The 22,504-nt window shown below is 45.5% G+C and overlaps 1 protein-coding gene across 1 annotated transcript; it reads left to right on the top strand.

Annotated features, from left to right (window-relative positions):
- The first annotated feature begins 9,144 nt into the window (after window positions 1–9,144).
- Window positions 9,145–20,515, top strand: TNFAIP3 (TNF alpha induced protein 3). Its single transcript, XM_068405126.1, is given in 13 exon segments — window positions 9,145–9,174; window positions 9,176–9,262; window positions 9,265–9,445; window positions 13,658–13,848; window positions 14,075–14,222; window positions 14,442–14,612; window positions 15,346–15,526; window positions 16,972–17,542; window positions 17,545–17,610; window positions 17,613–17,886; window positions 19,247–19,353; window positions 19,355–19,480; window positions 20,151–20,515. Coding segments are annotated over 13 exon segments (2,415 nt in total). The 3' UTR covers window positions 20,433–20,515.
- Window positions 20,516–22,504: the final 1,989 nt, after the last annotated feature.

Here is a 22,504-nt window from a genome sequence, read left to right as displayed (position 1 = left end):
GCTACGAAATCCAGACTCTGCTTTAGGGTCCCTGTTGGGGTGTGCACTGTACATTTAGGCAGCACGGCAGTTTTCCCAGCCTGAAGATCAAGGTAAAGGCTAAAATGAGTGGGCTGGCACTACCCAAAACCCAGCCATTCGCTCGATGCATTAAGGCATGCTGTTTACTACAGCTTTGGAAAGAGAAGACCATCCCTGTGCAGAACCCATCTCTCCGCAGTGTTATGTACATGCTTTATGCTTACAACCCTCAACCTAAATCAAAGACCAATTACGACAGTCGCAGTTCATAGTAAGCGAAGTCTGCTAAACTTGGATAGTAACTTTCCTGAAGCAGGGAGCTCACTGCAAATATGCGTAGTAAATAACCATGTGTCTAGGTGTTAAGGTACAGCAAACACGAAACAAGTAAATACTCTATCCTAAGGAGTTTGTAGTCCAAATTCAACAAGCAAGATGCGTCCTTACACTTAGCATACAAGAAACAAGAAACATCCTTACACTTAGTGTACAACTGAGAAACTGAGGTACCAGAAAGCTAAGCCATAGCCCCAAATCCCACAGGAAAACTGTGGCAAAGCACGGGCTGGAAAAGTATCAGGAACAACCTGCCCCGTTTCTACACTCTTTCCTAGGCATCTTCTTAACCACTGTGAGAAACCAGGCACTGAGCTCCATGGGCCTTTGATTTGGCTTGCCACTGCTGTTCTTATTTTCTTCAATTTAGCCACAAGCTCTGTCTGAGCCTGATTCAAAATCCACTGAAAGCACTTTGCTCTCCTAGGCAAAAATAATGTTGGTCTTCCGCTTATTTCTTGTTGGGGGCTTACTGGAATTCTCTATATTGTGCATTGCAGAGGGTCAGTAATGCTGGGCTTTGCCATCTCAAACGTACATATACATAGCTACAAGTCTGCAGTTCTCAGGGGGCCCTGAGGCTCGATCCAGTACATACAGATATCAGAGGAGTGTATGACAGAAAAAAAACAAGTTGGAAATATATTATCATTACCACTGCAACCTTTTCACACATTTCACAGACTCTCATAAAACAGCACTGGAAAGGCACTCTGAGATTTCAGCTTGCCCATCATCCCCACTCCAGGAGGTAAGTACGGTTAATGCCATACTTAACCCTCTTCTAGCTAATATACCTGTTCTTAAAAATGCCCAGTATTTGCCTCCACAAGTCATTTATTGCAATGCTTCACCAGCCTTAATGGAAGAATATTATCCTTAATGTTTAACCTACAGCTCAACAAAAGGAGCTAAGGCAGGATTTGAACTTTCAACTTCCTTGGAACCCACTGCAGTTCCAGCCCTTTACTTCTGACATTTGTATCATGGACATTAAAATAAGAAGAAAAGAAGAAAAAAAAGAAAAGAAAAAGAAAAGCAGAGGGAGACTTGGCCCAGTGGCATAAATAAGAACACTACTCCCAGTACAGTCCCTTGCCACAATACCCTGGTAAAATTCTCCCTGGGAATCCAGAGTTTCTCTTACTGTATTCAGATGAGTACAATGGAAAATTCACAAAATCAGTTCAGCTCTTGCTGTCTAAGTTGCAGAGATGAGTTTGGGTATTTTCTTTTTTTTTACCATTACTACTTGATTTAGTAGTGAGCACCAGTTTTCTGTCTGATAGAGGTTTAAGGGATTTTCCTCTCTCTTTCTCCTCTGCACCGACAGGCTCTTCTCATCACTTCTCCACCAGGAAAAGAAGCAATGAAATGGCTCCTGGAAGACAGAAGTGCTGAACTCAAGCATGACCTCAAGCATTGCTATTGCAATAGAAGGGATTTCCCTGTTATGATCCTTTTCCTTCCTTCTAGATGAATCATACCTCTTGCAGAATTATCTGATATTAAAAGACCTGGCAAACGTTGGAGCTATTAAAGTCTGAATGTTACTATCCATAAATATTACCATCATCATCATCCTATGAGAGAATATTATATGAGTACTGTCTTGACAATGAGTCTTACCTAATGCAACCTCTGAAACACTTGGTGATGCTGCTCTGAACACTCTGAAGTCTTGGTTTAGTTTAGTGAGGAAGAGCTCCTCCTTCCTGAACAGTAAAAAAAAGTGAAATAATTAAAATAATTTAGAGATATGAAACTGAATGGGCCTTGAGACATTTATTCTTCTTCCAATGCCCAGTGAAGAATTGTTATTGATTGATGTATATGAAACTGATTACTTAAATACCCTCCAAACATGGATATTCTGCAGCTTCCCTAGACAGCCTGCTCCAGGGTTATACAAACTTCACCACTTATAAAGGCAGGGATTTTTACCCTTATGCCTAACCAGAATCTAGGTATCTGCAATTTAAAGGATTTCTTATCATGTCCTCAATGCAAGGAGAACTTCCCCCTTCCCTCAAGAGATACAGGTATGTATATATACATAAAAATGTGTGTGTGTGTGTATATAGGTAGGTGTGTGTGTATGTGTGTGTCTACACACACACACTTCAAAGAAGAAAATTTTCCTTGCCCTTACATATACATATATATGTTTATATTCTGTCAAATATAAACATTATATCATAAATGTTGGGATAAACTATGGGGTATAATTACAAGAAATAGGAGTATATCAGAAAAGAGGAATATGCATTCATGCATTCTATAGTTATTGATATTGTTGATATTTTTAATGTATTCCTATATTACCTAGGAGATCTGATTGACAAGACAGAACTTCATTTTGTGCTGTGGAAACTCAGATCAAATTAATTCCTGCCACCCTGCTCAGACCTGTATGATAAACATCAGCCTTAGCCACCTGCAATCAACTTTCAGTTTATCGAGGTGTAAATAGTAATTATGAATATTCAGATGTGCTCACTGTTCAGAGAAACAAAAATAAGCTGTTGCCTTTTCAGGTTTTCCTGGGACTCGGCATCTCCCTCATAGGCTCACAGCTAACACATGCAGAATTATCAGTCTCCTTACTCACGCCTATTTTCCTTTCCAGAAGGGGCTAGGACCACTAGTTAATCTATTTGCTGAAGTTCCACATACAAAGCAGGGTGTAAGTCAGCCTGTTGTTCCCTACTTCCTACCTTAGCTCCTCGTTCCCACTCCACGGTGAAACTCTCCATCACCTCAAACACTCTGTAAAACTCAGTGGGTGGCCAGGCTTCACATCGCATGAGAGAAACACTTTGGATGTAAATAAATAAATAAATGTATGCATACACACACACATAGAGCTGTTTTCTAATCAGATCACTTCAGTAATCCAGCACCTCAGCCCACATAAGGGACAGGAAAAGATGTCCAGGAGGAGGGAATGGCAAGATGATGAAGGAAACGTACACTGCATAAATCACACCTCAGATGCTGCCCTAGTTATGAAAATAGTTGCTGAGGCCCAGTTACCTCAGCGTCCAGCCCCCTGGATCTCAGTCACCCCTCAGGCCATCAATCCTTAAGTGCAGAGCCTTCCTACCCAACTACTACTTTCCAAGGCAGCAGAGAATCTAGGGGGGAAAAAGAAAACAAAAAAAAGTCCCCCCAAAAATAAACAAAAACCTTTTAAAAGAAATCTCTGCAAGGAGAGGATTAAAAAAAGCATTGGAAGGAATTATCAGCCACATCCCTAATTTCTTCTTCAACAAAAGGCAGAGAAAGAAGGATGCCAGGCTGCACAGAGCCAGACCCAGGCCTGTAAACCCTGGGAAAGAGCGCGCTGCCATGTAACCACGGCATGTGACAGGAGCGCATGAGCTGAGCCAGCTGCTGCTGCTGGAGGGGAGCGGAGGGAGCTCAAGGCTGAACTCTTCCAAAACCCACCTGTTCTCTGAAGGAGTCAAGGTTTAAGCCCTGATTCCAAGGTGTGGAGCAACCCCGCTTCTCATGGAGTCAGTGGGAGCAGCGGATGCTCCGGAACGGGCGGGAGCTCAGCGTCTGTGAGGATAAAGTCTTCGAAGACTGCAAGAAACTTTGTTGCACCGTATTTAATTTCTGAGTGCCTGCAGGTTGCCAAGCTGATGGGCAAGGAACTGCCCTTTTTCTAGTGTAAATTCCATCCATAAGTCATATTTACAGGCCTCAAGTACATTTTATTCATTTTTTCCATTGCACAGATTTTAGGATATTGTTTAAAGGTGTGAATTAATTATTACAATAATTAAATTTAGTGATTTCTACAAACTGCTAGGCCTGGCGAAGAGATTACAATCACACTCAGGCACTTAGAACTCCCTGACTTGATAACTTTGGTCTAAAGTTCTGACCACCTTACCTTGAGCAGGGCTGGATTAAAGCACATTAACGTCTCCTGCCTAAAATACCAACATATGGAGTTACGGGATTACATATCAGTTTAACCTCTAATTAAAGAAACGAACTTGCTTGTGGTTCGCTTCACAGTACAAAGCCAAAACTGTGAAGCAGATTCAACCTAAATGAAAAATAAAAAAACACTTGCTTGGGTTTGAAAACAGTCTGGAAGAGCAATAGCTTCAAACAGGACAGGGTCCCTCCCCAATCCGTTGGGATGTCAGCTCCAGGGGGGTGGGCACCCTACACCCTGAGGCCTCTCTGCGTGGGCGAGGAGTCCAGCGGCCCCTTTGTCACACTTGTGCACGGGGACCAGGACAAGGTACCGGCTCCTGGGGAAGCTGGAGCCTCTTGGTGCCGCTGGTCCTGGCGCTCAGAGGGTGCAGCCAGGGTGCAGGGTGCAGCCCCGAGCTGCGGGGCAGGACCGGAGGCAGCTGCCGGTTCCCCAGCACAACTCCCTGGTGCCTGAGGGGCTTTTACACCGCCGTGGGTGGCGCCGGGGCGATGCCCTGCACGGGGGCACAAGGCTGCTCCGGCCTCAGCCGCTCGGGCTGCGGGCTGCCCTCCCCCGCGCCGGGGCGCCTCCGCATCCCGCCGAGCACCGGGCCGGCCCGGCAGCGGAGCGAGGCCTGCGGGACCGGATGGGCACCCCCCGCTGCGGGGAGCGAACGGAATAAGGAAGGAAAAAATGACAACCAGCCTCCTGAAAAGCCCGTCGGTGAGTCACGGCGGGGCTGCCCGGTGCCGGCGGCGGCGGCGGCGGGGCGGGGGGCCGGGACGGTGAGCGCGGCGGCGCCCCCTGGCGGCGGCGGTCGGGGCGGGCGGCGGGCGGCGGCGGCGGTTGTCACATGTCGGAAAGTCCCCGGCGCTGCCGGTGGAAATCCCCGGTGGGGTTTTTTTTTTTGTTGTGTGTTTTTTTTCTTTTTTCTTTTTTTTTTTTTTTTGCGCCCGGGCGCTGAAACAGAAAGGGAAAAAAAACCAAGAGGCTCGAGCTCAGCCCCTCATTCCGCGGCGGCGGCGGCGGCCGGCAGCAGCTCCGGTGGGGAGGGGGCGGCGGAGGGAAGCGAGCCCCGGCTTGGCGGGGGTTGATGGCTCCCGACCTCGGCTGAGTCCCACCGCCCCAGCCCCGCTGCTGAGCAGGAGTTACCGGCAGGGTCGACCGGAGGAGGAGCCCGCCGGCGGAGAGGTGAGCGCCGCTCCGGGCACGGGGAGGGGAGGCGGGCACAGCACGGCGGGGCGGCGGACCCCCGAACAGGCTTTATCTCCCCCGTCCCGCTTGCAAGAGGGGGCCCCGGGGGACCAGGCGGGTTTTGCCGTGGTGTGTGTGGTCGCTTTCCGCCCGGCAGCCGCGCGGGGGCCCGCTGCGAGGGGCCGGGGGCTGCGCGCTGGCTCCCTGTTCGCGCTGGGCATCTTTGGCCCGCTGGTGAAACTGTGCCCGCTGGTGACTGGCGCTGGCCCGGCCCCGGGGGGCTCAGCGGGCTCCGCTCTGCACGGACCTCGGCGAAATCGAGTGGCGGTGGGTCTGCTGGTTTGGTTTTAGCGCTTGCTGCTGCTGGAAACCTTGTCTGCTTTGAGCTCCTTCTCCTGTAAAGCTGGCAGGGGGTAACAGCGGCTGTCGTTTCCACCTTGCACACACATGCTGCCAGCTGACCAGTGAGTTAGGGAACTAAGCTTTGTAAACCAGTCCTGCGGTTTATAATACCCCCTCAGTCCTCATCCTCTTCCGTGGCAAAGAGTGATAATATGCTTAGTGTTGTACCAAGCACTCGGACAAAGACCCAGGCATAGAAATCCATGAGTGCTGAAGGTGTACTGAGCATGTTTATTTTAGCATTGTTTTAGCACTTTATGGAAAAGAATGTATTATTGCTGTTTTTTAGATAGAGGACAGAAAATTAAAATGACTTTATGAAGCCACTGGCAGATCTCAGAACAGTTATTCAGCTTTCCTGAGCCCAGCATCCTCAGTTCTCCATGTTCAGAAAGGATGCTGTCTCTGACAGCTATTAATCACTGTTTACAGTGGTGCTTCTCTGGGAATTCATACTCATTACATATCAAAAGGTTGCAAGTAGTATAGCATACAGTAAAGCACAGTACAGTGTAAACTAATATAATTGTAGCTGAGCTTTCTGTTCTTTAAACCTCTAAGCTTAGTTGGCTGTTGAGTTCTCTTTGTTTCATCACATTGTTTTTGAAAATAAGGGTTGCTCAGCTTTTGCCTTGATTGACATTTAATGACTGTAAATAGCATAGACAGTAATTTCCATGTGTAGAGGGGAAAATATGCCTGTAGAATATAATATTGAATGATATAGTTTCAGTGAATGCTTTTGTAAACTCAGTACTTTTTGTTACTTAAAGCTGGAAATAACCATTTCAAGGGTTCATGCCGGTAGTGCTTAATCATGTGATTAGTCTTTATTCATGTAAAAAAACCCCATTGACTCAATGGCTCTACTTACATAAGTAAGGAATTCAGTATTTTGGTCATCTCAGAGCAAAGTATATCTGTGATTATTAAACAGATTATAAGGAGTTGTTTATATTTCATTCCTTAAATCATCCATACTTTTAGATATAGGATTACATAAATAGCGTAGGTAAAACTATAGTGGTGGGGGGAGTGGATGAGAAAATGTGTTATTTCCATTTTAAGGTTGTATGTTGGTGGGGGAATGATAAGAATATGCCATCTTTATTAGCTAACGGAAAGCTTTTCCATGTATTGCAAGATGTGACAGCTCTGAGCCCTGTCCCTGGTGCTCTTACAGGAGCCAACATTGCCCTGACATTGCCCTGACTGGGCAGAAAGGACTTTGGAGCATCTTATGTCTCACCTACCTCTATTTAGGGCTTGACAGGACATCCACTGAGTCTCTCAATCAGCTGGTTGCTGGTTCTCAGGGAGGTAATAGAGGGCAGCTCTTGGCAGCAGGAGTTTGAGTCCCCTCTTACCGTGGCAGGGTCCCTTTCCATGAGCTCCAGCTGGGTGGCTGGAGGTGGCTGTCTCCAATGGAAGTGTTCAAGTGAAGAGGAGAGAGCAGCTGGTTCCTGCAGGGAAGGACGTGCTTAAGTCCTTCTGTGAAAGAGGGGTCTTCTGCCTCCACAGACCCAGGAGTCCCTTCCCTGTCAGTCTGTCAGGTTAGAATCATATCATAGAATCATGTCATAGAATGGTTTGGGTTGGAAGGGACCTTAAAGATCATCTAGTTCCAACCCCCCTGCCACAGGCAGGGACACCTTTCCTCTAGACCAGGTTGCTCAAAGCCCCATCTAACCTGGCCTTGAACACTGCCAGGGACGAGGCATCTACAACTTCTCTGGGCAACCTGTTCCAGTGTCTCACCACACTCACAGGAAAGAATTTCTTCCAAATATCTAATGTAAATGTACCCTCTTTCAGTTTAAAACCATTCCCCCCTTGTCCTATCACTACATGCCCTTGTAAAAAGTCCCTCTCCCGCTTTCCTGTAGGCCCCCTTAGGTTGTAGTCCTTCTTCCTCTCTCTGGCCCTCCAGATCCCATGTCCATGAGAAAACTTCCTAATAGTTGCATAAATCAGTTTTCAGTGCTTCTTGTCCTCCCTTGTCTACCTGCATGGTATACATAGAGACCTAATATATACCTATGGCTTGATATTTGTCTGTAGATTCATAATCACAACGGTGGGCTTTCCTAACGTGACCAGCTGTAGTCTAAACGTGTTAGGCATGCATATATTTATTTGTCTTAATAGAAATTTTGCTTTGTTTTAAACAGAGCAGTAATGTATGTGAACAGCATGGAGAGTCCCTCCATGTAAAAATAGGTTGTTGGTGTTGCTGTAGTGCACGGGAGTTTTGAGGGATGTGGTCCCTACTTTGGCTCTAGCTAGCCACAGAATTAGTGTGCTCTGATAAGTGTTTCAGAGAGTGTAGACAGTTTGAGTTATGGGGTTTTTTGTTCTTCCTGCTGTAGCCATGAGGCCAGAGATACTGAAGAAAGGGATGCAGGGCAGCAAACATTACATGTCCCACTGTGGAAAAATATTGGGGTTTTTGAGCCCAGTGGAAATGCTTTTTCAGCTCTGTTGGACTTACCGCTGAGTAATAGCAGCACTGCAGTCTGCACCCCCACACATGGCACAAGCACCTCTGGGCAGTAGCTCTGCCGCTCACAAAATATAAGGAAGCCTCAAGGAGAGTAACATAAGTCTGTCCTTGAGTACTTGATCTGCTGCAAATTCCTCATTACCATCGTCAGCCACCGTAAGTATGGGACAGATACTAGCACGGCATGTAATTCTTTGGGCTCTTTTTACTGTACCAAGCATCACTTCTCAGAATGTACGGGTTGTGGAAATCTGAAATGGTCATTATCTGCTTTTTTTGGCATGTCATCAAAACAGAGCTTGAAACACGGCTGAAAGTTCGGTGGGTTTCATATGGGACTACACTGTGCAGTTATCAATTAGTCAACTTTCCAGGATAATTTTCCCTTACCCTTGATCTTGCCTTCTTTTATCCTTACTTTGATTTAAATGGGGTTTTTTGGAACGATGATGCAATTTCCTTAGTTATGAATTCTTTTTAATATGTCAGAAATGATAGCAGTAAATGATGGCATAAGCTGGTCAGTGTCTGTATCTGTGTAATGCAGAGAGTCTAATGGATATGAGCTTTAAAACCATCTATATAAGGCTCAGTGGACTCCATCCACTCTGTGCTTCCATTTTAGGCAAACTGCAGCCAGAATCTCGCCCCTGAAAGTGCCTTCTCAATCTCTGCAGAAGTGATAGCTCTGTGATGCAAGGACACTAACATGCAAATAAAAAGGATCCTTTTCATTCAGATGTCTTCTAGGAACATGGCTGTCCAACACATTCTTCCTCAAGCCTTTATATCAGAGCAATATGCTGAAAGCCATGAAGATTAGAGAGAGGACACCTGAAGATCTGGTCAAACCTCCCAGTGGAATAATTTCACCCACTTAAGGACTATGCACAGATATACCATAGAAATGTTCAGAATGTGCCAGTTTTGCCCTCAGTTTCGGGAAACACTTCAGAAGGCCCTGACTGACCAGGCCACCCAGACTTCGCTGGAGCGCCAGAGGAAGCTCAACTGGTGCATGGAGGTTCGGAGACTTGTCCCTTTGAAGACTAATGGTAAGTTACGAGCAGGTCTTTGCACTTGCATTAAAATGGGTAATACGAACGTAGCACCTTTATTAATAGTATCTGAGTTCACGTTACTGAAACAGAAGCGCAGGGTTTTAAAGAAGTGATACCTTTTAATCTTAGTTTTGTAAACTAAAATTCTTTCCACATGATGTACTATCCTGAGGCTATAGCATTCCCTTGAACTTATCACGGTATTATGAATAGCCTGAAAATTTCACAGATATTTTCATAATATCAATAATCTATGGCACGTCAGAGTAAATACCAGGCGGGAACCTTGACTTGCACCCGTCGCCTTTCCATGAATCTGTCTCTGCTATGTGTTGGCTGCCTCGTCGGAAGTGCCGAACAGCCCTTAATGCCAGGCAAGAGGAGACTTCAGATGCTTTGAGTGACACGGATACATTCCCATGTATATATAGCAGAAGTTAATATCCTGGCATAAGCCCTGCCATTGTAGCTGGCAGGCAAGGTTCACTTGCTGATCAGCTTTAACAGTGGTGCTGGCGGGAGCGTCCTGGACATGGAGCCTCTGGAAACCTGACCTCGCTGGCCCTGGTGTCAGTGCCCCGCACCTGGCTGGCTCCCTCATCCTCAGCTACCTGCTGGGGTTTGCCAGCTCTTGCCTTCTCTCAGGGCTCACCAGTAACTCCCGTGTGCGTGACTGATGATAGCCATCTTTGGGCAACACAAGGTATGCAGTGCCCTTTTCTTTCAAGGGTCAGTGCTGGTTTTAGCACTTGGCTCTTGGGTTACTTTGTGTGTATTGCATCAAGTGCTGTAGATTAAAAGGTACAGCAGTAGTGCAAAGATTTCCTGAATAGGGTGCATGTGTCCACAGTCTTGAGCAGGAAACTTTTGCACATGACTGTAAGAGTTGCAGGGCGTTCCACATTCAGTGGAGGAGAGATTTAGTAATGGCTATGACTTACAGTCATGCAGCTGCAAACTTGGACTCAGGATTCCCTATAGCACAGATTGCCCCAATCCAGGAAGGTAGACTGGGACAGTGAGGGCTCCAAGAACACAGAAAAATACATATTCTTTTCTCAAGGAGCAGATGACACTGTTTATAGAAACACTGGGTGTGGTAGACCTGCAGCCTCAGTGAAGTTCCTTACGTTATGTTCTGTGGGATGCTTCTTTTCATGTCTGTTTATATACACATTGCCCTTATCTTCCTAGTCCACATTCTTTCCGTCCCAAGTTCTACCATACTTCTCAGTCTGATTGCACATGGCTGTGTTGTGCAAAAGCCATAAAAACAGAACCACCATGTAGATATCACTGCCGTGACCTAGAAGAGCCTGATTGTAATGTGTGTCCCTGTAACTGTCATACAGGCACTGACCTTTTGGTTGGCTTTTGCACGTGCGTAAAATGCTCATGACTGTAATTAGGCTGTGCGTGGAGATCGCATAGTCTTGAACTCCCAGAAGGACTGGAGGTGCAGTTAGGGAAGGCAGCGCTTTGCAGGTACTAGGAAGGTAACATCACTCCAAGTATTGCGTCTTCAAAACTTCACCCTGGGAGATACACTCTAACAGATTTACTAGGAAAATAGGCAACGTGCATAATTTTTGCCCAGGGCAAAAAGCAACAGTTTTGGAATCCCCCATCTGTGAGTCCTGCAGGGGTTAACACTGCCTGGACAGGCCCTTGTTGCTGACAACACTCTATTCGATAACTGTGATGTCTTGCGTTGTCTCATGACTGTCAACCAGCGTTACAAATGGGAACAATTTGTGGACGGGTGACTTGGATCCCATCCGTGAGCAGGCGTATACACCCGTATACAAGATGCTGAAATATTAGGGCAGGTTGAGGCTCGGTTTGTGGTCCCCCTGTACCCTGTGCAGCCAATGAACGCGGCTTCAGTTCAGTGCTGTAGGGTTATTAAGTGCATGAGTAGAAGAAGTGGCTCTGGGAACCTGTGGTTTATGCAAAGTAGTCACAGCGAGGGACCTTTGCAGGAGGGAGAAGGTAGACTGGACTGAAGGAGAGGATCCCTGAAAGAAGGGCCAGAAGCCTGGAGAAACCCTGTATTATCCCAGAAAATAACATGGGTTTTTTTTTCCTCCCATGTGGCATGAAGGATACTTTAAAATGCATTTAGCTGCTTAAACCCATACATGTGGGAGGAATATACTAGTTCTTTCAGTCAACAGTGGGCTTTCTTCAGAAAATTCTGGGTTTTTTTCTAATGAAGGTTTTAATTGTTGAAAACAGAGAAAGTATTTCCTATGGGATCTTTCGATGTGTATTTTACCTAATATGTACATGAGTTTGTGGAGTGGTGTTGGTTTTTTTTCAATTAAAAAAAGCCCTTTTGAATCACCACATATTTCTTTACAGATATGCGAATGGAGGATAGAAGGAAAGCAGTAGGAGGTATAAAAATTGAAACTTTTTTTTTTTTAATTAAAATTCCAGCATCTATTGGCTGTAGAGATTTCACTTGTATAATGAATCGGCATTCATTCCAGCTCGCCCAGCCACACCCCCCGGGAAAGTCCGAGGGAGGCTTCGCTGTGCAGCCCTGCACGCCGCAGAACAAAAAGTACAACTGTTGCTCAACTGCTACTCAAACGGCACAGGGGAATTCCGAGTGCTGTGTAAGGAATTTTGGGCAGCGCTTCTCAATAAAGAACTGAAAGCGAGCTCTCGGAGCGAGAGAGAGAGAAAAAAAATTCTTATCTTTGCTCTAGATCTTGCAAAGGGAAAATTTTCACAGGATTAATATGTCATCTTTCTTGGTCAGAAGGAAACCCAGTCAGTTTTTCTGTCTTATATGTTGTTCCTTGCTTTTTGAGCTCAAGTAAGCAGCCTGCAGACTTGAAGTAAGCTTTGCAAGACAGCTTTCAGAAACCCGAGGGCAGTTGCAGGAACCTGATACGCACTGAGTCCATAACAAGTTATGAAGTGTTACATAGACATCAAATGGTATCTTTTTCAGGCTCTGGGGTCTGTTGTAGGTTTTTCTCTGCAGTTTCACAGAAAAAGTAGCAAAAGTGTTCTCAAATGGTGTACTTGAGCTCATAATGCATGTAGCAAACTGGGTTTAAGTCTTTTGTGGGGTTTCTTTGAGTGTTTTTTTTTCCCCATATGAGAAAAATCTAGTAGCTTTACCATGGCTGATGTCCTCTATTCCAAGGAAATTGCTATGGCTTCTTAGCATTCAGTGAATCTGTTTACTGCTGTAGTAAACACCGGACCTAGTTTTGAATCTGAGGATATGACAGTAATGATTCTTGATGTCTCCCTTTCAGGGGAGACATCCTCTTTTGAAGAAGATGGCTAGAGAGAGAATTTGAAATTCAGCCATAGGCATAGTTTGTCACACCTTTTAATGAAGTTAGTTAACTCCTCTGATTCTCAGTTTCTTCCCCTCTGAAATTGCAGAACAGCTCTTTCCTTCGTACCTGTAGAGTAAAGAAGACTTTTTCAATGCAAGGAGTGTGTTGAAATGGAAATAAAATCATTATGTTATTCATTTATTTAGTTTTAATTTTGTCTTTTAGAAAAACAACCCTCTGAATAAAATACTTAACAGCCCAGCATACTATCAGTTCTGAGAGGAAGGCAAGAGGTTTTCCTACAATTGCTTGGCATGAATCACCTACTCTTCCCTTTCTATCTCTTTTTTATTACAATTCCTCATCAGGAGCAAGCCAAGTGCCAAGCTTTCAATGCAGTGCTCCTCAGGGGACATGAGGCTTGGTGTTACTATAGTGTATTCTTAGTGGTTTTCATTATCTCTACCCGTGCCATCAGGTGTACTTATGTAAACACTGATGAGGGAGATTTACACATTCTTTTGTCATTTTAAGTTGACTTTGTCATGTTTAAAAGCTGTTTCCACTGTTCGATATTTACAGATGACCCCAAAATGTAGTTCATGATATCAGTCAAAGTTAAGGAAGATAGATAAGGGTCAGGCTTCCCACCATTGCTGAATGACAGCTTAACACCAACCCATGAAGGGACAAAACCAGTAGAGAGGGGACTTTGTTCCTTTCTTCCTCTGAGCAGAGAGCTCATAGCTGTGGTCTTCTTGTTAAAAGCCTTCTGTCCAAGGCTTAGAGAGAAGTGCACAGGGAATACACATATGCGCAGCATAATTCTACATCCTGCATGCTTGTGGGGTTTTATTTAAGTAGCCATTTAAAAAAGAATGTGCTCTTTCTTTTTTTGCAGGTGATGGAAATTGCCTCATGCACGCTGCATCGCAGTATATGTGGGGTATTGAAGATATCGACCTCGTCTTAAGAAAAACATTGTTTAGCGCACTCAGGGAGACTGACACACGGAACTTCAAGCTCCGTTGGCAGCGGGAGGCTATTAAATCCCAGGAGTTTGTAGAAACGGGACTCCACTATGACACCCGGGTAAGGTGGCCTGAGGGAATGGTGCTGTTTTGTGAGTGCCCATCAGCGTGGCCTTGCTGATTTCGTTTACTTTTTGGCTTCACGGATTCCGCCATTAGTGGAAAGCAGAAATAGTCTTCCTGTGGAGGAAATGGGAAAATGTGATTATTTTGAGCACTGCTATGCTGCAGTTGGTTCCTGACCTTCGTGTCTTTGAACCATTGCTGATGGATGTTTCTTTCCTCAGAACTGGGAGGAGGAGTGGGAATACCTCATTGAAATGACCTCCCCAGAAACATCTGGGGCTCGAAACAGGCTTCCATATAATGCACTGGAAGAAATCCACATCTTCATCCTTGCTAACATCCTCAGAAGGCCAGTCATTGTCCTTGCAGGTGAGTTGCCCAGACAGTCATCTCACATCACAGACCGTGTTACTCTGTGCTGTGTTAGTAATCTTACTTTGCTCATTGTTGTTTTCAGATAGGTGTGTTTTCAGAACTGGGAGTTTTTCAGGCAATTGTTCTAAAACACCCAGAATATGTTTTCTCTTGCCTGTAGCACATACTATGTGTTTATTTGTGTTTATGTGGGTTTTTTTCTTCCTTATGCAGATAAAGTGGTGAGAAGTTTAGAGTCAGGATCCAGTTTTGCTCCTCTGAATGTTGGTGGTATTTACTTGCCTCTCCTTTGGCCAGCTGAAGAAAGCTACAGATACCCAATTGTGCTTGGCTACGACAATATGCATTTTACACCACTAGTGACTCTGAAGGACAGTGGGCCAGGTATTTTTCAAGCACCTTGTTTGGTATTTATATAGCTTCTTCAATGTCATCATGCTGATAAAACATTTAAAATATAATCTGGTTTAGATTTGCGTTTCAAAAGTTAAAATAAGTGTAAAAGATTCCTTTGGAATATGTTCTTAAAATGTGAGCAGAAACAGCTTTGTCTGTAAATCTGAATAGAAACTAAAGGTGTCTTCAAAATGTTGGTTGAAAGTGGAGTACCACTCACCTGCTTGCAGGCTGGGATCAGTCAAAGGTGGCCATCTGATTCAGTGTGTTCTGGCTTCTTTTCCAACACCCCATCATAAGAGAAGGAGCTTTGAAGGACACGGTCTCACAGTGGTGTGCCACTGCCTGGCAGGATAATGAGATATATGCTTCGCTGTTTTTGAATGCATCTCCTTCTGAACGATAGCAGTTCTCTAGGTTCAAGTTAGGGCAATCATCCCATGGAAAGGTATAATAAACTAAGATCTACAGTGTTGCCCACACTGAGAAGAAATTGCTGATGGGAACATTAAAACTCCAATGGGAAGGGGCTAGGTTTGTGGTGCAAAACATGTCTGCATCCTCCCCTGCTGGCACTGTTCAGAACCAGTTGCTCTTGCCAGCCGTTCTCCTCTCTCTCGGAAAATTCAGCAGCAGTGGCGACATCTCCATGTGTTGCATCTTGTGGTTACTCCTGCCTGTTAAAAGATTATGTATGCTAATCCGTCTTGTTTTTCCACAGAAATCCGGGCTGTCCCTCTGGTCACCAGTGAACGAGGCAGATTTGAGGATTTGAGCGTGCACTTTCTGACAGACACGGAAGAGAGGGAGAAAGAGCAGCTACTAAAAGACTACCTGATAGTGATAGAAATTCCAGTGCAAGGCTGGGATCATGGTACAACTCATCTAATTAATGCTGCAAAGTGAGTGTCACTCCTGTTTCCTCAAAGTTATCTTGTTTACGGAGATGGGAGCAGCCGGGCAGCCCAGTGTATGCCTTCGGTCTTTCCTTGCTTCCACGGTAGCACATGTGTTTACCCTTTGAAATATGAAATATTGGCATTACTGTTGACATGCTTTGAAGTAAAGACCAGTCTCAAATATAAAGTCAAAAATGTCTTCAGACTTAGCAGACTGATTTAGAAGAGTAAACCCAATGGATTAGTTTCACTGACTTTTAGATTATACAGGAGTGTGGCTGAAAAGTAGTTAAACCCAGGAACTAGTTAGACCAAACTCTTGTGCTTTATGTAAGGGCACATTGCATAAAGGGCAGTTGGTGTAATTTTGTCTGCCATAGGGAAGGTACTTGGCGATATGTTCTTAGTGCAGATGCCTCGACAACACTGGCTGTTGCTGTGCGGCGGTAGGCAGGAAGCTGTGGCTGGTGGAGGAACAGGTGCCTGTGCTCGTCCCCCTGACAGTTGAGTGTCAGTAACGTGCAGGGGGCAGCTGGTGGCACCTCAGCTTCTCGCATTTAGGAAGCGCTGGCAGCGGTGTCCACCAAGCCCCTTCACGAGTGTAGGAGGGAAGCAACTCCCTCTATCCTCTGTCTTGACTTCCATTACCACACCAGGAGTGGTGGTTTGGGAGCCTGGAAAATTGAAGTCCTCCTACCCAAAGGATATATGCATACGTAAAGAGTAGCAGTCCAGCTTCCCTAGTCCCACTGCATGGATATGTTCTTGAGTGTTACCAGTAATGCTAGCTCCTCATCCTCCCAACTGTGGCATGGTGAAGCTCTGGTGTGGGGTTTTCCCTGTGGTCAGGGGCAGAGTAGGGATGGTGTGATGGATGCTAGCATTACATACAACGCACTGAAGCCCCGTAGTTTGTTTGAAGTATTCCACTGGTAGATACAGACCCAACAGGGCAAAACCAGGAGCAGATTTCATGATAAACTGTATCATGAAATGCTGAGCCCACTGTAGGAAAGGCTTGTTCTTAGTGTGGGCTGGTGAAGAGAGGAGTCTTCCACTCTAACCTCAGCTCAGCTGAGCACTGATCTTCAGAGGAATTCAGGACTGGGGGGATTTTTCTTTTCACTTCTGAGAGATTATCCATATTCTTCCTGCAAACATCTCTCAGACAGAAAGCCCTCATCTAGAAAATCCTTTTAAGAATACTTCTGTTTAGCATTGTGTCAGATCATTTCTTTAGATGTGAAAGTCTCCATTTGACATCACTGAACACCTGCTTTTAAAATTATTTCCATTTACAGCAACAGTTTAACATCCTGGATCTTCTAGCTGAGTAATATGGATGTGCATTAAATCTACATTTCTTCCCCACATTGCTTGTATTTGCTTCCACCCCCACCATCTGCCCTTTTCAACCATTGATGCAATCTTCCTTTTTTGGCTGTCAGGTTAGATGAAGGCAACCTACCCAAAGAAATAAACCTTGTGGAAGATTACTTTCAACTGGTACAGCATGAGTACAAGAAGTGGCAGGAGAACGCTGAACCTGCTAAGAGAGAGACCTGCTCCAGGAAGAGACAGGAACTGTCTCTTTCCCAGCTGTCCCTCTTACAGGTGAAATGTGAAACACCAAACTGCCCTTTCTACATGTCTGTGAACACCCAGCCCTACTGCCACGAGTGCTTTGAGTGGAGGTCCCAGGGAAGCAAAGGAAGAAAGCAGCCCTCCAAAGCAGCACCCGAGAAACTGAAGGCAGCTGCGTCGGGCTCCTCCCGTGGGGACGTTTGTGAACCTGGGGGATGGACGTCCGAAGAGCCTGTAACAGGGCCTCGCTCCGCACCTCCAACTGCTCCAAGCCTTTTCCTATACAGTGAGACCACGGCCATGAAATGCAGGACACCAGACTGCCCCTTTACATTGAACGTGCAACACAATGGGCTTTGTGAACGCTGCTACAACTCCAGACAGCTCGGTCCTCGCCACAACTTGGATGACCGGAGACATTTAGACTATGCCACGTGGTAAGGTGTGCCATCAGAAAGGCCAACAGGACCTTCAACGGCATATGCAGCACTTGCTTCAAAAAGGACTACAGAGCACTCGTCAAAACGGCAGCCCTGCTTTCCTGCCCACGTGCCATCAGAGATCGACGTCTGACCCATCCCAGATCACGCAGAGCCTCCTCCAGCACTCCTGCCATCAGGCTCCCAACAGCTGCGGCGAGAAGCCCCCATCACCCACGCTGCCTCCCGAGGAGAACAGAGGAGGTAGCCTCTGCAGGAAACCTGGCTGCAAGTTCTTCGGACATCGCAGAAATGAGGGCTTTTGCACGCTGTGTTTCTTTGAGTACAGGGAAAACCACGGTAAGTGGAGATGGGGTGAGCTTTGGCACACTTTGGCTGCAGATTGGCCTCCTCAAGCTGTGAAGCTCTGCGTGCACTGGGTGCTAAAAGGGCAGGGAATGATGGAAACGGCGTGGAGCAGAAGCAGCAGTCTGAGGAGAAGGTGCTTTTGGCCGTTATTATCCCGTAAAGGGACACATGGTAACAGTGTGGGAAATCTGTGAAATCTCTTGTAAAACTTCCTGTTGGCCTTTATGGAAGCAAAACTAGCTCAAGAGAGGGTGGGTTTTGATCCCTCCCCACCATCCACTGCAGTCATGGTTTGGTATGAATCTTCTTCACAGCTAGACAAGTTGTAGGAGTCAGTGAGGGAAATGCTTTTGTATTGATGCTACTGAAAACGAGTTACGTTAGCAAGACTTTTAAAAAGCTAGGGATGAATTTGAAGATCCGTATCCATTCTGGATTGTAACAGTGATAACACTCTGGAGTAACTACTGAAGGTCGTCTTGATAAGCAGAGCAAGTAGAAGTTGACTGTAGATAATGTGCTTGTATTTTGGAGCAACTTAGGAGTGTATTAGTGTAATCTACCTTGAAATCTTTCTTGGTAGTACCATGTGCATGTGCGCACGTGTGTGCATGTGTGTTGAAAGGCAGGCCTTCGAAAAGGTAATAGTCTGTGAATAAAATCACAGCATGGAATCTTCATCTTTCATACTACTGCTCAGTTACACAGGCAAAGAGCCCTTGGTACAGAAGGTGAAAGGCACATGTAAAGATAGAATTATTGCTTGTCTCTTAAGACTGTTTCATTGCTGACAAGTGTGCCATGCTGTGCTTTCCACATACTTCCAAATAGGGAACTTCTATGCCAGCTTGCAATAGCTTATTTTGCAGCGTTGTTCACAATGAAAAAATTTTCCTTCTGATTGTGGAATATAATAAGATTGCTTCATGAGACTAAAAAGCTATAGGCACTTTTTCGCATTAAGGTCTGTACTGTTGTAAATTCCATTACCTGCTGCTGCCGTGAAATGGGGGAGGCTAGGAGGGAAGTGTTGGGGTAGATGACGGATGACATGCTGAAGTCAAAGGTGAAATTCCTCTTGACTTCAATGGGAACTAGTTTTTCCCACCAAGGCAAGTTTTTCCCAAATCAGCTGTTTCAACAACTGTTGGTATGAAAATCAGGTTGTATTATCTCCCTTATTTATGTAAGATGGAGGAAAGTGCATTAACTGAGGGGCTCAGGATTGTCCAAAACCCATGTTTGAGGCTAGTAGATTTTTTTTTTAACTGGGGAGCTTTTCATAATTGCTTTGGGTCATCAGATCTATTGGGCACATTCGAACTCCTCCTATCCTTACTTTGCATTACAGACAGCGCATTGCTACGCCACCAGAGGAGATCTCAGAGGAAGTCCTCAGCAGCAGCACAGCCAGGGACCTCCGCTGCCGCCTTCCGTAACACCGTGTCCTGCCAGCGGGCGCGACTGCGGCACCCTGGGCAGCATGATGCTCGAAGGGTACTGCCAGAACTGCTTCATTAAAGCCCAGAACCAGCGATTTCAGGAAGCCAGGAGGACAGAAGAACAGCTGGTGAGACAGCCAGAAGTAAGTGTGAACTTCTCAAAATCTTCCTCTTGTTTAGCACTGCACATTTTTCTCTCGGGTGAACAACTCAGGATGTGTACTAGAAAATCCTCAAATGACTGCATCCTAAGTATCATGGAAAGACAAGTGTAGAGTATCTTATGATTTTTTACTGCTGCAACTGAGCAGCACTCCTAAAAGTCATTCTCAGTTTAGGGTTATCATGGCTGTGTTCAGTTTTACCTCAGCTGGGATTTCACCAGCAATTTCAGTGGAAGCAATTGGACCAACAGTTGGTTTGTTTGCTGATCAAGGAGAGATTTTAATTTTTACCCTTAGAGCTATACAACTGCATCAAGGGATTTAGTCCACTACATGTTGCCTTTTTCATTGAGCCCATTACAGATTTTCTTTGTTACAGATCTTTTTTTTAAATTTGGTTTGTTTTGACCCTTTTAGAATTGAGAGTTACCAAAGATAAAAAACATTCTTTTCTAAGAAATGGCAGAATTTGTTATTTTCTTTGGTAAAGCCCAACTTGGCTCTTGGTATTGTACTTTTCAGAAGCAGCATGTGTCTGCAACAGCCCCCAGTGGCTACCTGTACAAACCATTAGCAGAGTTGAAAGTAAATGAAAAGCCGCTTGTGCTGCCAGCATGGCAACTGACAGTGTGTTTTCATGTGTTTCAAGAGAACGGGACAGCACAGAGATTTGCCGCGAGCAGCATTGAGTAGCCAGAGAAGACAGTGTGCTGTGGCTTCGTGTAGAAACAACCTGGCCTGCAGAAGCGATGACTTGTGCCCTGAGTGCCGGCACTTCGGTCAGCTCGCGCCGTCGGGGAGTGCCAGGGACCCGGCTGCAGAGGAGCCCCCGAAGCAACGCTGCCGAGCCCCTGCTTGCGATCACTATGGCAATGCCAAGTGCAACGGCTACTGCAATGAATGCTACCAGTTCAAACAGATCTATGGCTAGCGGAGGGGAGCAGTTTGTAAAGAACAGGAAAGTGATACCAGCTACTTCCTTCACTGAAACGGTGCTATGTCCAAAACACTTAACAGTCCTGCAAGTGGGAGGGCGGGGGGGAAATATAAGCTGTCTGCTCATGTTCGTGTTTATTCCCAAGAATGGGAATAAATGTCTACTTCCTCTAAACACTGCGTACAAGGACTGCTGAGAAGGGCAGGTTGCCTTCTGCACAGAGCTGTCGTTCGTGACTAAGCTCCTACAATGCCATATTTAATTCTTGGACTTCCCAGGAGGAAGTATGAAGCATTTGAATCCAAAGAACTTCCCAGTTCTGCCTCTTCATCAATACCTCTCCTCCTCCCGGGCAAGGAGCTGCAGCTACTGTTGGAGGTGCAGGAGCTCTTTGTGTTTGTGTACATCAGTCAGAGGCAAGTCTTTCCTGAGAGGGATCTCCCATGACAGACTGATGCAACTTGCGGGTGATGTCTGAAGAAACTTGCTTTTCGTTGCCTGCATCCTTGCTAGTGTTCTTACAAAGCTCGTCAAGGTGAGAGCTCCCGCAGGCATTCAGGGTGTTAACGGTGAGCGGTTCTGTGTTTGCAGAGCCCTCAGCAAACCGCAGCCAGAAACAAGACCAGCAGTGGTCTGCTCCTTTAACATGCTTAACCTAACCAGCATTTAGATCCTTTCCCAAATCCCAAGACAGCTGGAAAGACAGGTGATTACAGAAACAACTTTCATGAGCATATGCATGTGATGGGAGAACTGAATCCTGCCGTTCCCTGCTCGTATGGAAGGAATTGCCTCCAACAGACAAAAAAAAAAAACCAAAGCCCTTTGTCTTTGACTTCAGTTCTGAAACGAGAGCAACTCTCTTCTCTTGCATTGTAACTGTTGGGAATATGTGTGCTGCTGTTCGTACCCTCCCTCCCCATTTCTGTCACACTTTTTTCTGTTATCCTTAATGTGATTCTGTTACCATGCAAACAGCTTGGAGCTCGGTAACGGAGTGCTTTAGAGTAGAGATTTTACTCCTGGAGTTCATGCATGCTCTTCTCAATCTGCAATACCTTTTTAGCGGCCTTGCCTTTACCATTGTGCCTGGTACCTGCTTCTCTCTTCTCCTTTCACACCTTTTAATTTTTCAGCATCTGTTTTGCTGCTATGATTTTGGAGGTGATACCTCTTCTAAGTTGCTTCTCAAGTTTAGAATCTTTGTCTAGTTATTAAAAAACAGTTTTTAAAAAGAAAAAAAATTAAATAACTCATGACTTATTTCTGTTAAATTTTATATATTTTGTGAACCTTAATGTGAACACATTTTATTAAAGTATTTATATTATTTGAAACAATGCAACTTGAAATTTGCACAGCTAGGATTTTTTTTTACATATATTTACTCTTGTGTTGAAAGTTACAAACTTAAATGTATAATTGAAAAACATTCTGTTATAAAGAAATAAATTATTGAAGGATTGAATTTGCTGTTTTATATTGATGAGAGAGAGCACAGTTGAGCATGGGACACAGTTGTTCAGGACGTTCAGCATGTTACTAAGCGCTCCCTGGTTCAGATGATGTAGCCAAGCACTTTGAAGAGGTGGTGGCTTGCTGTAAGTCTCTGCGTACTCCCACCTTTTACATCATCGTCCTCTCGGGAAGAGCTCTTGGTACCAGGGGAGACCTGTGTAATCAGTGTCCATAAGGAGTTGGCTCCTGTGGGTGCAGAGTAACTTCAGTTCCCAGAACTATGGTGTGGGAAAGTAAAGATGGTCAGGACCAGGCTGCAAGAGAAGCTAAGCTTAGACTGACTTGACTTTGCTTTCTTTGTTCATAGAATCATAGAATCGTTTTGGTTGGAAATTCATCAGTTATGCCAGGGATCCTAACCAGTGTTGCTTGAGTGCCACCTTGGGAGGCGGTGATGGCAGCACGTGATCCCCACCTCTGCCCAGCCAGGTGTGCAGCCCTGAAGGCACAGGCCAGCCCTGCTGCCTCCCCTCACCAGTGGCGGCAGGGAAGCCCCTCACCTTTTGGTCTTGGCATCTGGGTTGCTGGATAGCTCCTGAAAAGCAAGT

The sequence above is a fragment of the Nyctibius grandis genome, chromosome 1 (assembly GCF_013368605.1).
Source record: "Nyctibius grandis isolate bNycGra1 chromosome 1, bNycGra1.pri, whole genome shotgun sequence".
In the NCBI taxonomy this organism is placed as follows: Eukaryota; Metazoa; Chordata; class Aves; order Nyctibiiformes; family Nyctibiidae; genus Nyctibius; species Nyctibius grandis.
The sequence above is the reverse complement of the archived record's forward strand: the minus strand, read 5'-3'. Positions and strand labels throughout refer to the sequence as shown.